General features: G+C 36.8%; 1 protein-coding gene across 1 annotated transcript in view; it reads right to left on the minus strand.

Annotated features, from left to right (window-relative positions):
• Nucleotides 1-10,752, minus strand: part of stk11ip (serine/threonine kinase 11 interacting protein) — a 28,561-nt gene extending 17,809 nt beyond the window's left edge. The window contains exons 1-11 of the mRNA XM_030086281.1: nucleotides 10,602-10,752; nucleotides 10,377-10,444; nucleotides 7,771-7,973; nucleotides 7,598-7,672; nucleotides 6,286-6,381; nucleotides 6,097-6,204; nucleotides 4,833-4,904; nucleotides 4,618-4,747; nucleotides 2,380-2,483; nucleotides 2,200-2,289; nucleotides 1,939-1,980 (exon numbers count right to left, since the gene is read on the minus strand). Coding sequence (XP_029942141.1) covers nucleotides 1,939-1,980; nucleotides 2,200-2,289; nucleotides 2,380-2,483; nucleotides 4,618-4,747; nucleotides 4,833-4,904; nucleotides 6,097-6,204; nucleotides 6,286-6,381; nucleotides 7,598-7,672; nucleotides 7,771-7,973; nucleotides 10,377-10,443 — 987 coding nt within the window. The 5' untranslated portion in view covers nucleotide 10,444; nucleotides 10,602-10,752. The remainder of the gene's footprint in view (nucleotides 1-1,938; nucleotides 1,981-2,199; nucleotides 2,290-2,379; nucleotides 2,484-4,617; nucleotides 4,748-4,832; nucleotides 4,905-6,096; nucleotides 6,205-6,285; nucleotides 6,382-7,597; nucleotides 7,673-7,770; nucleotides 7,974-10,376; nucleotides 10,445-10,601) is intronic.
• Between the last annotated feature and the right edge of the window lie 3,094 nt (nucleotides 10,753-13,846).

A 13,846-nucleotide genomic window follows, 5' to 3' on the forward strand; every position in this document is an offset into this window, starting at 1 on the left:
AATACATCTAAATATCATATCCCCATCTATACAAGTACATCTATATATCCATTATATCTACAACTATACAGTACATCTATACATCTACATCTAACACACATCCATATCTACAACAGCTTTACATAATACATATACACATCCATATCTATATATCTATCAGCTCTATATCTATATACGTATCTATCAGCTCTACATCTATATATCTATCAATCTACACATTTGCATCTATATATACACTGTATTTACATCTATATACACACATCTATATATCTATCAGCTCTATATCTTTACATCTATCATTCTACAGCTATACATCTATACATATCTACATCTACATTTAGATACCTATCAGCTCTACATCTATATACACAGCTATATCTACATATCTATTAGCTCTACATCTATATATTTATCAATCTACACCTATGCATCTATATATATATCTACATCTACATACACACATCTATATCTATATATCGATCAACTCTATATCTATATATCCATCAATCTACAGCTATACATCTATATATATATATATATATATATATATATATATATATATATATATATATATATATATACACACATCTATATACACATATATATTTATATATCTATGAGCTCTACATCTATATTTCTCAGTCTCGCATCTATGCATCTATAGATCTACATCTATATACACACATCTATATATCTATCAGCTCTACAGCTGGGCAACGATTACATTTTTTAATCGCGATTATTCGCAAAATGTTTCTGCGATTAATCGCAATTAATTGCTTTATGAGCAAAATACAATAAATGAATTCAAAAGTACGCTGTAATGATCATCCTGCCCCCAGCTGGGGACAGGAACTTTTTTTTTTTTTGCCAGAATTTTGCAAGAAGTATATTTTTACAATTCATCAAATATATTTAATAGCTTAAAATACCAAGATTGCCACCCCCGACCCCCCCAACAGAGAGAGACACACACACACACACACACACACACACACACACACACACACACACACACACACACACACACACACACACACACACACACACCAGCAAGAGCAGAGCAGATGAAAAACAAAGTTTGTTATGAGTGCACATTTCCTCAAACTTCATTCTGTCTCTCACCCTAATACAGAGAAGACAGGATAAATTCAGTCACGCCGAATTGTGCCTCATTAAGCCAGATGGTGTGTTGAAGGGAAATTTACTTTGTTTTGCGTGTTTTCAGCGCCTGAAGACTGCCCAGCGGGCCAAAGCGTTCTGCCGGTAAAAGACGCGATTTAAGTTTCACTTTCATTTTCGTCATATTTGCGCTCCTTATTTCAGTTTGTGCCTCATACCAGCGTTTTCCTCGTGATTTTTATGATAATTCGGCTGAGGTCATTATGGCAAATAATGAGGAATGGACCGTGTTTCACAGCAGAAAGTGCTGCTGCTGTGTGTGCTTCTTTGATAGTCAGCTGGAGCGCAATGTGTGTGTGTGGGGAGGGGGGGGCGTGGGGGGCGTTAACGCCTGATGAAGATATTTGTCGGCGTTAAGGAAGCAGTGCGTTAACGCGTTAGTAACGCGTTAGTAACGCGTTAGTAACGCGTTAGTAACGCGTTAGTAACACGTTAGTAACGCGTTAACGTGCCCAGCCCTAATATATATATAACAGCATCTATATACACATCTATATTTATATATCTGTCAGCTCTACATCTATATATCTATCAATCTACACCTATATATCTGCATTTACATTCACATCTATATCCAGTATCTATTAGCTCTACACCTATATATCTATCAGCTCTACATCTATACATCTGTCAGTCTACATCTATGCATATATATATATATATATATATCTCCATCTATCTACACATCTGTATCTATATATCTTATCAGCTCTACATCTATAGATCGATGACGGTGCTATTGATGAAGAGCCTCACCGACAGCTCCGAGGAGAGCAGCGTGGTTCCATCCAGCTTGAACTGCAGAGACAGAGGAGACAGCAGTGGGGTCAAAGGTCGCCGCCGGCGGACATCCATCAGGAGGAGAGGCCTGGAGAGGCTGAGAGCCCGGAGAGCTGCTCAGGCTCCGGTCCAGACACCTCAGCACATTCAGGCGCTGCTCCTGACGGAGAGCAGGCCACCGCTCTAAGTGGAGGACATATATCATCGCCGTTTTTTTTTTTCTCTCTCTCTGCTCACTCTGGGGCCGGCGGCCTTCGGCGACAGGTGGCGGACGGTGCAGGTGCGGTGGGTCTTCTGGAAGAACAGCGGGTTCCCCTCCAGGGTCAGCTGCATGAACGAGACCGGACGGGACGTGGAGGTGAGAACCAGGCGGCGGGCGAACGTAGCAGCGTGCGGCGGTGGCGGCGGCGTCTTTACCGTGGTGAGGCAGTGCAGCAGGGCGAGCGGCGCCAGCTGCGAGTGCTCCAGCAGCAGGTTGTACGCCACGTCCAGGTGCCGCAGCGACGACAGCTGCTCCACGCCTTTCAACGAGAGACAGGGAGAGACGGCGAGGAGACGGACCCCGGATCGTCATTCCTTTCTCATGCCTCACGTCTTCACACTCATTCCATGCTCCGCGCCAGACGGAGAAAAAGATATTAAAAAAAGAAACTTCCTGATCGGCGGGAGGCGTGGATCACTGCCAGAAGAGTCTCTTTTACACAACAACACCTTCAAATGGATTTACAACAACAAAACCGTATTCTGAAGCCACGAATTAGTAAGATGTGGCCACAATTTAGTCATTAGTGGAAACGAAACAGTAATTTATGGTCATAAAATAGCAAACTGAGGCAAGGAAACGGTGATTTGTGTCTACAGCGGTCATTTACGGCCATGATACTGTAATTCTGGACACAAAATATTAATTTGAAGTGCATGAAAGAGTAATTTGTGGCCATGAAATATCAAATTGTTCCAAGAAAATGGGAATTTGTGGTCAAATAAACTGTAATTTGTGCCTAAAAATAGTCATTTCTAGCCACGGAACATTAATTTGAGGCCATAAAATATTAATTTACAGCCACAAAACTGTCATGTGAAGCCACAATTTACTATTTCAAGACCACAAATCGGTCATTTAGGCAATATAGGAGTAAATTGTGGCTTTGAAAACATCATTTATGATCACAAAATAGCAAATCAAGGCCGTGAAATATAAATTTGTGATCAAATCAATTGTAAATACAAAGTTGTGGCCACAAAATCTAAATTTACGGCTACAAATTAGTCACTTGAGGCCATAAATTAGTAATCCGTGGCTCCAAATGGTCATTTATGGCCACAAAACACTAGTTTGTGGCCATGAAATAGTAATTTATGTTCACAACCTAGCAAAATGTGGCTAGGAAATGACAATTTGTGGTAAATTAACAAGTCATTTGTGGTTACAAATAGTTATTTCTGCTCATGAAATGGTCATTTTTGCACACAAAATCTTAATTTGAGGCCACAACATTAATTTATTACTTTTTAATATTAATTTGAAGCCATAAAATATTAATTTGAAGCCACAAAACTATCAGGTGAAGCCACAATTTACTATATTGTGGCCGCGAAATGGTAATTTGTGGAAAATTGTGACTACACAATAGAAATTCATGGCCATAAATTAGCAAATTATGGCCAGGAAATGTCAATTTGCAGTAAAATAAAGTGTAAAAAGTAATTTGAGGCAACAAATTAGTCATCTGTTGCTCCGGAATAGCAGGAAATGACAATTTAAGGCCACAAAATGCTCATTTTATGGTTCAAATTAGTCATTCATGGCCAAGAAACACTAATTTGTGACCATGAAACAGTAATTTATGGTCATAAAATAGCAAATTATTGAAGGGAAATGATGATTTCTGGTCAAATAGCAATTTGTGGCAAAAAATAGTCATTTCTGGACATGAAATATTAATTTGAGGCCAAAACATTAATTTGTGGCTATTAAACTGTAATTTGAAGTCATAAAATATCAATTTGTAGCCACAAAAGAGTCATGTGGAGCCTGAATTTACTATTTCTTGGACAAAAAAAGGTCATTTTTAACAAAAAAAGAGTCAAATGTGGTTTTGAAGGGACAATTTAGGGTAAAATAAATAGTAAATAGTAATTTATGGCCACACACGAGTAATTTATGGTTCCAAAATAGTCATTTATGGCCATGAGATGTTAATTTATAGCCCAACAACATTAATTTAAAGTCACGATTGATTAATTTGTGGCTACAAAATGGCAATTTGCAGCCACTAGATATTAATTTGAAGCCACAGATAATTCATTTCTTGCAACAAAAATGCTTATTTTTGCCAGAAATAGTCATTTATGATCATAAAATATTCATTTGTGGCCTCAAAATTCTCATTTATGGCTTCAATTATTCATTTATGGCCACAAAAACTGAATTTGTGGCCGTAAAATAGTAATTGGAGGACGCAATTTAGTTTTATTTGGGACGTCATGTCATATATGGATCGACTTCCTGTCCAGACTCTGGAACTCTACAGACAAACCATTTAAATATCCTGTTTTTTGGTCCTTTTTAAAGCCAAATTGAAGCAGTTTTGATGAGTGTTTCTGATAACTGTGGCGTATTTTGATGAAGTAAACCGAGAAAAAAAAGAGCACCATTGATGGTCTCCAGCTCGTTGTTCCTCAGGATGAGCGTGACCAGCTTGGCCCGGGCGCCCGGCCCCAGCACCGGCGCCCTCTGCAGGCAGTTGTAGCCCAGGTTCAGGTGCTCCAGCTCGCTCAGGGGCTGAAAGGGGAAAAAAAAATCTAAATAAATATGCAAGAAAAAAGTAGGGGAAAAAAAAATTCTCAGAGGTGGGAATCGGACCGACCTTCAGGAATTCGGCACACTCCTGAATCTTGTTGTGACTCAGATCCAGAGACTTCAGGACGTTCAGTAAACTCTGGAGAGAAGGAAAAGTCCAAATCTGAGCAAGTGTTTTTTTAACTTGTTTGAAGTGAAAATGTCGCATTTTACTGGATTTAAGATAAATTCACTTCAATTTTAGATTGCATCAACATAGAAAGACTTGATTTAAGAGAAGTTCTGTGAAATCAAGACAGTTTTACCTTCTTCCATTCATAGATATTTTTTTATTAATCTACAAAACTTTTAGTTTGAAATAAGTAAAAAAAAAAATCTGCCAATACAAGCGAAAATTGTAGATTTCTTTACTTTATTTCAAAGTAAAAGCATCTTAATTTTAGTTTAAAAGTATGCCAATAGAACAAGTGAAAAATTGTAGATTGTTTGTACTTATTTCAAAGTAAAAGTATCTTAATTGAAGTAAAACAGGAACATCTGCCAACAGAACAAGTGAAAACTGTAGATCTCTTTACCTTATTTCAAAGCAAAAGCATCTTAATTTTAGTTTAAAAGTATGCCAATAGAACAAGTGAAAAATTGTAGATTTCTTTACTTTATTTCAAAGTAAAAGCATCTTAAATTTAGTTTAAAAAAATTGCTAACAGAACAAGTGAAAACAGTAAATTTCTTGACTTTATTTCAAAGTAAAAGCATCTTAATCTAAGAAAAAAAAAATCTGCCACTAGAAAAAGTGAAAAATGTAGATTTCCTTAATTTATTCAAAGTAAAAGCATCTTAATTTTAGTTTAAAAGTATGCCAATAGAACAAGTGAAAAATTGTAGATTGTTTGTACTTATTTCAAAGTAAAAGTATCTTAATTGAAGTAAAACAGGAAAATCTGCCAAAAGAACAAGTGAAAACTGTATATTTCTTTACCTTATTTCAAAGCAAAAGCATCTTAATTTTAGTTTAAAAGTATGCCAATAGAACAAGTGAAAAATTTTAGATTTCTTTAATTTATTTCAAAGTAAAAGCATCTTAAATGTAGTTTAAAAAAATTGCTAATAGAACAAGTGAAAACAGTAAATTTCTTGACTTTATTTCAAAGTAAAAGCATCTTAATCTAAGAAAAAAAAAATCTGCCACTAGAAAAAGTGAAAATTGTAGATTTCCTTAATTTATTTCAAAGTAAAAGCATCTTAATTTAATCAAAAAGAGAAATCTGCCAATAGAAGAAGTGAAAACTGTCTTGATTTTTTTTTTTTTTTTGATTTCAAAGTAAAAGCACCAGCGACTGGTCGAGGCAGACGAGGGCGTTGTAGCTGAAGTTGAGGGTGTGCAGCTCCAGCCAGGGCAGCGCCGAGCTCAGGTCGCCGCCGCACAGCGAGAGCAGCTCCTGCACGGACGGATCGCACCGAGGTGAGAAAACAGGGTGGACGTGAGGGAGAAAGGGGGGCGGGGCGGGGGCGGGGCTTACCTCCAGAGAGCTGAGGCTCCTGGAGCAGGTGAAGACCTCCAGCTGGGAGTAGATCCCCCGCAGGCCCTCCAGGCAGTGCGGAGGGATTCGCTTCAGCTGGAGCGAAACGAACGGAAATTCAGTTAAAACGGTTTTGAAAAAAAAAATATGACGAAGAGAAAAAGAACAGAGCGAAAATGTCTCATTTTACTGGATTCAAGATCAATTCGCTTGAAAACTATATTTCAGCAAGATAGAAAGACTTGATTTAAGAGAAGTTCTCTGGAATCAAGACAGTTTTACCTTCTTCTATTAGTGGGGTTTTTTTTAAACTAAAATCGAGATGCTTTTACTTTGAAATAAAGTAAAGAAAATCTACAATTCTCACTTGTTCTGTTTGTAAATTTTTCAACTAAAATAAAGATGCTTAATTAAAAAGAAAAAAAATCTGCCAATAGAACAAGTGAAAACTGTCTTGATTTCAGAGAACTTCTCAGTCAGTTTTATACCACACTGTAATATTATCAATTAATGTAGTTAATTAAAATTATTATTATTATGAGATACATTACTTTTTGATTGCGAAGAAAAAAAAATGATTACTGTCTCCTGGAAGAACAAACTGAAGGAAGTGTGTCACCTGGAGCAGATAGCTGCAAGATTTCAAATGAAAACTGACAATATTTAAAGATAAATGGTAATCAATTCACAATTATATTTGATTGAATTCTTGTACATAAAGAAAGAGAAAAAAACATTTTTGTTCATGTTTAATTTTGTTTACGTAAAAAAAACTGTTTTCACTGCAAAAATTAAAAATCTGGGCAGGTTTTCTCAACTTGTTTTGAGTGAAAATGTCTCATTTTACTTGTTTTAAGATAAATTCACTTAAAAAATTATATTTCATCAACATAGAAAGACTAGATTTAAGAGAAGTTCTCTGAAATCAAGTCAGTTTTCACTTCTTCTGTTGATGGATTTTTTTCCACTCATTTCAAAGTAAAAAGCATCTTAATTTTAGTCACAATATCTGCCAACAGAAGAAGTGGATTTTTTTTTATTATTATTATATTTTTTTTTTACTTATTTCAAAGTAAAAGTATCTTAATTAAAGCAAAGAAATCTGCCAATGGAAGAAGTGAAAACTGTCTTGATTTTAGAGAACTTCTCTTAAATCAAGTCTTTCTATCTTGATGAAATATAATTTGTAAGTGAATTTATCGTCAATCAAGTAAAATGAGACATTTTCACTCAAAAAAAAAAAAAGTAAAAAAAAAAACTTGCTCAGATTTGGAATTTTGTAGTGTAGAAACTTAGTAAGTTTTCTCATCACCTCTAAACATTTGAGGGACTTGAAGGGGAAGATTTTCACCACAGACTGGATCTTGTTCCCCGGCGGGTTGACGAGCTGCAAGAAAACATCTAAAATTAGATTTATAATTCAAAAGATTTCATCCTAAAAGGTTTTTTTTTTTTCCCCCCCCCCCCCCCGGCGGCGGGGCCGACCTTCAGGGAGACGGTCTTCTGCAGCACGTCGAACAGGAACTGCAGCTGCAGCAGGGCGGCGGTGTCGGCCGGGTGCGACGGCAGCGCCAGGAAGCCGTGCTGCTGCGCCCGCGGCAGCAGGTACTGCTCGAACAGCCGCGTCAGCTGCTGCAGGCCGGCGGCCGGCAGCGCCAGCGTGCTGCTGCCGTCCAGCACCACGTCGCCTGGGGGGGGAACACCGCTCATTTACACAACTGTCTGGATCTACAGGCTGAAGCGGCTTTTACCGTATTACCCCGAATACAGTACTATAATCGAGGACTAGATTGTCGTTACACATCCGCGCCACTAGAGGGAGCCAAAGCTTATTGAAATGCATCTTGTTTGCGGATGATACTACTTTGTACTATGCTGGAGACAATATAAATGAAGTATTAGAAATTGTAGAAAAAGAGTTTAAGAATGTTTTAAAATGGCTCAACGCTAACAAGCTATCTTTGAACATCAGTATAACCAAATATATGATTTTCAGTTACAGAAGGAAAGATGTTGACACAACACTGACAGTGGAAGGTATAGAGATCGAAAGAACAAAGGAAATTAAGTTCTTAGGTGTATTGCTGGATGAACAGCTAACATGGAAATCCCATATAGAGTACGTTAAAACAAAGATTTCTCAAACCATTGCTGTTCTGTACAAATTGAAAGAGTCACTTCACAATAATTCTTTGTTTCTGTTGTACAATTCATTGATTATACCATATCTGACCTACTGCGTTGAAGTTTGGGGAAATGCTTGTAGGACCTACACTGAACCACTCTTCCTTTTACAGAAACGAGCGATTCGTGTGGTGAATGGAAGTGGTTACAGAGACCACACGAACCCAATATTTATAAAATTGAAATCCTTAAAAATTAAGGAATTGGTAGAACTCAACCTTCTTAAAACAATGTATAAAGCTCACCGGAAAAAGTTACCACTTAATTAACAGAATAGATTTGCAAAGCGAGACAGTCAATATAGATTAAGAGGAACTGAAGTTTTCAAACTACTGGAGTCAAGAACCAAATTGAAGGAAAGATGCATCACAACAAAAGGAATCAATTTATGGAATAAACTTGACAGTGAAATTAAGAGGTCTCAGTCCATTTACATCTTCAAGAAATGTTTAAAAGCACAGTTATTGGGAGGGTACGATTCTGCTTTAAAGAATGGTCAAAATTAGAACGATTGTTTCTTTTTGTAAATATTTCATGATGGTTTTTGTATTTTGATTTTGTGAAATGGTTGCATTTGATCTGTAATTATTTGTCAAATGGTCGTATTTGTATTCTGATTTAGTGAAATGGTTGTATTTGATTTTGTAATTTTTTTTTTTTTGATTTGTTAACAAATCTTGACAAATTGTCATTTATTTTATGTTGACAGGGGCAGACGTTATAAGTCTCACTTCTTTCTGTTCCTTTTCATTTCTTTCTTTGAAAAAGAATGAAACAAATAAAATCAAAGTACCATGGCCTCAGATTTTAAAAAAGAGAATATATTTTTTATTTATTTATTTAATACCGCAGTAATATTCTTGATCTTAAACCACATGAAAAGTTATCTCTGTTGTGAGTTTTCCTATAATAATTTTACTGTAAAAAGTTGTTTTTATGAGTGGCCTTATTGTCTTCAATGTATTTTTACTTTCATAAAATGATACTTGAAAAATAGGGATCGTCTTATAATCGGAGTGGTCCTATATTCCGGCCAATACGGTAATTGCTCTGCTTCCTACCTGTGGAACTAACTTCCTCAATTCGATCAAACACTATTTTCTGTTCAGATTTTAATTATTTTGTCACGTTTGTCTTAATAAATCTCCTTTTTAGGTTGATCATCATGTAAAGCACATTCAATTTCCTTGTATCTGAAGAAGTACATGAGAAAATATGTGGAGTTTGCATGATTCCCGTGTGTGTTCTTCTCTGATTTCTTATCAAATCCCCCCCCCCCCCCCAAAAAAAAAAAAAAAACACAAAAAACACAATAAAAACTCCTACATAATTTTAGGGTAAGCCTCAAAATAACCCTAATCCTACCTTCAATATCAGGGGAACTATTCAGACACAATTCTTTACCAATAAATAAAGGAAAAACTGATTATTTTTGATTCAATTCAGTTCATTTGAGCTTTATTTATATAGCGCCAATTACAGCATAGTCGTTTCGAGACACTTTATTAAAGAAAAACCAACAGTTCCAACAATTTAACAAATTAAATGTGGTAAAAAGAAATGAAATCTATAGTCTATTAAAAGTCCTGAGCAGGTAATGGTGTTTCCAGGCATGATTTAAAAAAAAAAACGAGTGTGCTAGGAAGTTGTTTCCACAGGTTGGAGGAACAAATCTTGCAAAAATACATCAAATTAATATTAAAAACAAGAAATGCAGGTTAATGATGCATGTATTTGCTCCCCAAATTATGGCAAGTTAGGCTTTGAGAGTCTCCTTCTTGAGTTTGCATGTTCTCCCTGTGCATGCATGACTTATAGACTCTAAAAAAATATTCATTTATGGAGAATTTGTGACTGAATGTGATGTGAGTGGAGCCACGGGGAGTGGCAGCATTCTGCAGACATACCGTCATTTCTGAGGAGTTTGGCCAGGCTGTGCACGAGGGAGGACTGGCCCGTGTGAGATGCAGCCATCCTGGAAGACATCGAACGAACACGATTTTTAAAAACCTCTATAAAAGGAGACAAACTCGTTCTCAAAGGCGAGGAGATGTTCAGGGCTAAACTAGCATTAGCATTAGCAGTAGCTTCGCAGATACAACTCGTTTCCTTGCGGCTTCAGATAAACCTACCTGAACGAGAGCAGACAAACACATCAAAGTCCGACTCCGATACAAAAAGCGCCGATTTACGTTGGTTTATTTCCCGAAAGAGAGCGGAAAACTAGAGTTTGAGACGGTCCTAACGCTAATGTTGACATTTTCCTCACCCGTCACATGACTGGGGAAGACTACGGCGGCTCAAGTAGGTCAAAAAAGACTGCTTCGCGTTTTTCACCGTGGCTTATTATTCGCAATCGCTTTTCTTAAAAACACTTGCTTTTATCTACTGAATAAGATATTTACTGTCTAGATTGAAACCTGGGAGGTTTAAAATTATTCCACTGTCGCGAATTGGCCAGTTTATGTGATCACCAATTCAAAATGCGACATCACGCATCTGCAGCATTTCCTTTGCACGTTCACTGGATCACTGCAATCACATAAACTGCTTGATCGTGTGATCCCCATACCTGATAAGCAAAAATCCCAACAAAACAAGTTATTATTTCTGCTGCTTCATCACGGATTTGGAGTCAGTTACTAGTTTTTACCACAGGGTGGTGCTCTTGCAGCAAGAATCCCAAACTCCCAATGCTGGCAATGAAAAAAAAATCAATTATATGCCTGTTTGTAATATTAATAAAGCAAATATAGAGCTAACAGATTAAGCAAATAGTTATTTTGGACATTGTTGACCCTAAAAAAATAATCCAATCCAAGCCTTTTTACTCTTTGCAGACTTTGCAACATAAAGTACCATCCTGAGATGTGAACCACATCTGCCTGTTGGCCCAGCTTCACGTGAGTCTGGAGCCAATGAAACAATAGAGCTGGTTGGTTGGTCACAGAGGTATTGAACTTCAAGCCAGTGTTCTGATCCTTGATTAAAGCAGATCGATCCAAGCCTGACGTTCATTTGTGCGCTCAAGAGAAAATCTGCAAACATGGTTTTGACAATTGTGTTTGTTAATATCATGTTGCAGAGTGAAAACTGCAGGTCAGAGTGATAAATAACAGGTTATGAGCTTTGACTTTTGGACTACAGAACTGCAAACTGGTGCAATAAGTCAGTACAGAGGAAACGTTTTGAACTGAGGAAAACTTTGAAGCAAGATGCTTTCTTTCTTTTTTCTTTTAATAGAAAAGAAAATACAGCATAAAATCTTCACATCACATATGAAATTCTTGATCATTAAATGTATATATATATATATATATATATATATATAAATATATATATATATATATATATATATATATATATATATATATATGTTTATTGGAAAATACATCAATTGACAAGTTGTGATTGTGCAATACAGTTTTCTTATTCTCTAGATGTTTTTTTTCTTTCAAAGAAAAGGAGAAAACAAAACAAACAGAAAAAAGAGAGAAAAAACCCAGAAAACGCAGACAAAAGTAAAATAAACAAATAGCAAACAAATAGTGTTTAAATTTTCAGAAGTTCGCAGTTGGCCAAGAGGCTTTGGTTTGACCAAATCTGGTGGAAAAGAACAAATAAACTGCAGAAACAGACAAATAGACTGTCAAATCAGACAAAGATGATGTGCAAAGAGGAAAAAAGCATGAATGTGGGAAAATAAGCAGCAAAAATAGAGAATTAAACTGTGAAAGAAGCAAATGAAATGTGAAAATAGAGAGAAGTGAAAGACGAAAAGGGAAAAATAACTTAATAAAAGAGATGAACAGAATGTGATAATAGAAAAATAAAAAATGAATGTAGGCAAATAAACTATAGAAAGAGAAAAAATGCTGTAAAAGCTGCAAATAAAATGTGAGAATAGAAAAATTAGTTGCTAAAACAGACAAGTGAATGGCATCAAAGGACACATAAATTAAAAATAAACTGGATGCCGGTCAATAAAGTTTGAGGATAGAAAAATGACGTGTGAATGAGGATAAATAAACTGTGAAAACAAACAAATAAACAGTTAAATCAGCCAAAACAATGTGGAAATGGACAAATAAGCTGTGAAAACAAACGAAAACAGTTAAAGCAGCCAAAATAATGTGAAAATGGGCAAATAAACAGTGAAAACAGACAAATAAATGGTTAAAGCAGCCAAAACAATGTAAAAATGGACAAATAAACTGTGAAAACAAACAAACAGTGAAAACAAACAAACACTTAAAGCAGCTGAAGCAATGTAAAAATGGGCAAATAAACAGTGAAAACATACAAATAAATGGTTAAAGCAGCCAAAACAATTTAAAAATGGACAAATAAACAGTGAAAACAAACAAATAAACAGTGAAAACAAACAAAGGAACAGTTAAAGCATCCAAAACAATGTCAAAACGGACAAATAAACTGTGAAAGGAGACAGGAAAGTGTGAAAAACAAACTGAAAAGAGACAAATGGAGGGTGGGAACAAAGCTTGACAGGTGTCTAAACTTTGTAAATATGGATTTTCATGAGCGAATAAGGGGGAAAAAAACAAATACAATCTTCCTTTATATGCATCACTTGTTGCTAGGCAGCAAACAAACACACAACACACACACACACACACACACACACACACACACTGTTTTTTTCCATGTAATTCGTCAACATTTCCATTCATACTCGGGGGGGAAAATGAGGTCTGACAGTCAGTTAGTGACAAAGTTTTTCGTCCGGATCCAGCTGGTCGTGTTCCGGATCCTCTAATCAGAGAGTAACTGACTCATTTACTGTCGGAGCGTTTCTCCCAACACGCTCACATCCATCATGATCTCAGAATAAATTCTATTTTCTTCCCACAAGCGCGCTTTAAGGAAAAACTCCAGATGCCGTGAGGCCTTAACGGCTAAAGTTAGACGCATATAAACGGCTAAAATCGGAGGTTTGAGTCACGGGTTGATTATTTCGTCCATTCTGAGACGGATTTAAAGTATTAATTGGGTGTTTACGCCGCGTTACACGATATAATGGAGCGTTAAAGCAGGGACGCGGCGTGCCGCACACAAACCTCTGCTGTCAGTTTATCCAGAGTTTGCTGTTTGCTCAACGGCTCCACGGGGAGGAATTGGAGGAAGTGACCTTGGCGGGGATCGCTCTGCACACACGCTCGTTAGCCGGCTCGAGGTTCTGCGTGCAAACAAGGCCAGCCAGGCATCCTCCGGACTCGTACCCCCAACCCCACCACCCCTGCCTCTTCAAATGTCATTAAATCACCCACAAAGCAGAATAATCTGCATTTATACCAGCGGAGGAAGGTCACACACACACACACACACACACACACACACACACACACACACACACACG

Source organism: Salarias fasciatus, assembly GCF_902148845.1.
Source record: "Salarias fasciatus chromosome 23 unlocalized genomic scaffold, fSalaFa1.1 super_scaffold_20, whole genome shotgun sequence".
Lineage (NCBI taxonomy): Eukaryota > Metazoa > Chordata > Actinopteri > Blenniiformes > Blenniidae > Salarias > Salarias fasciatus.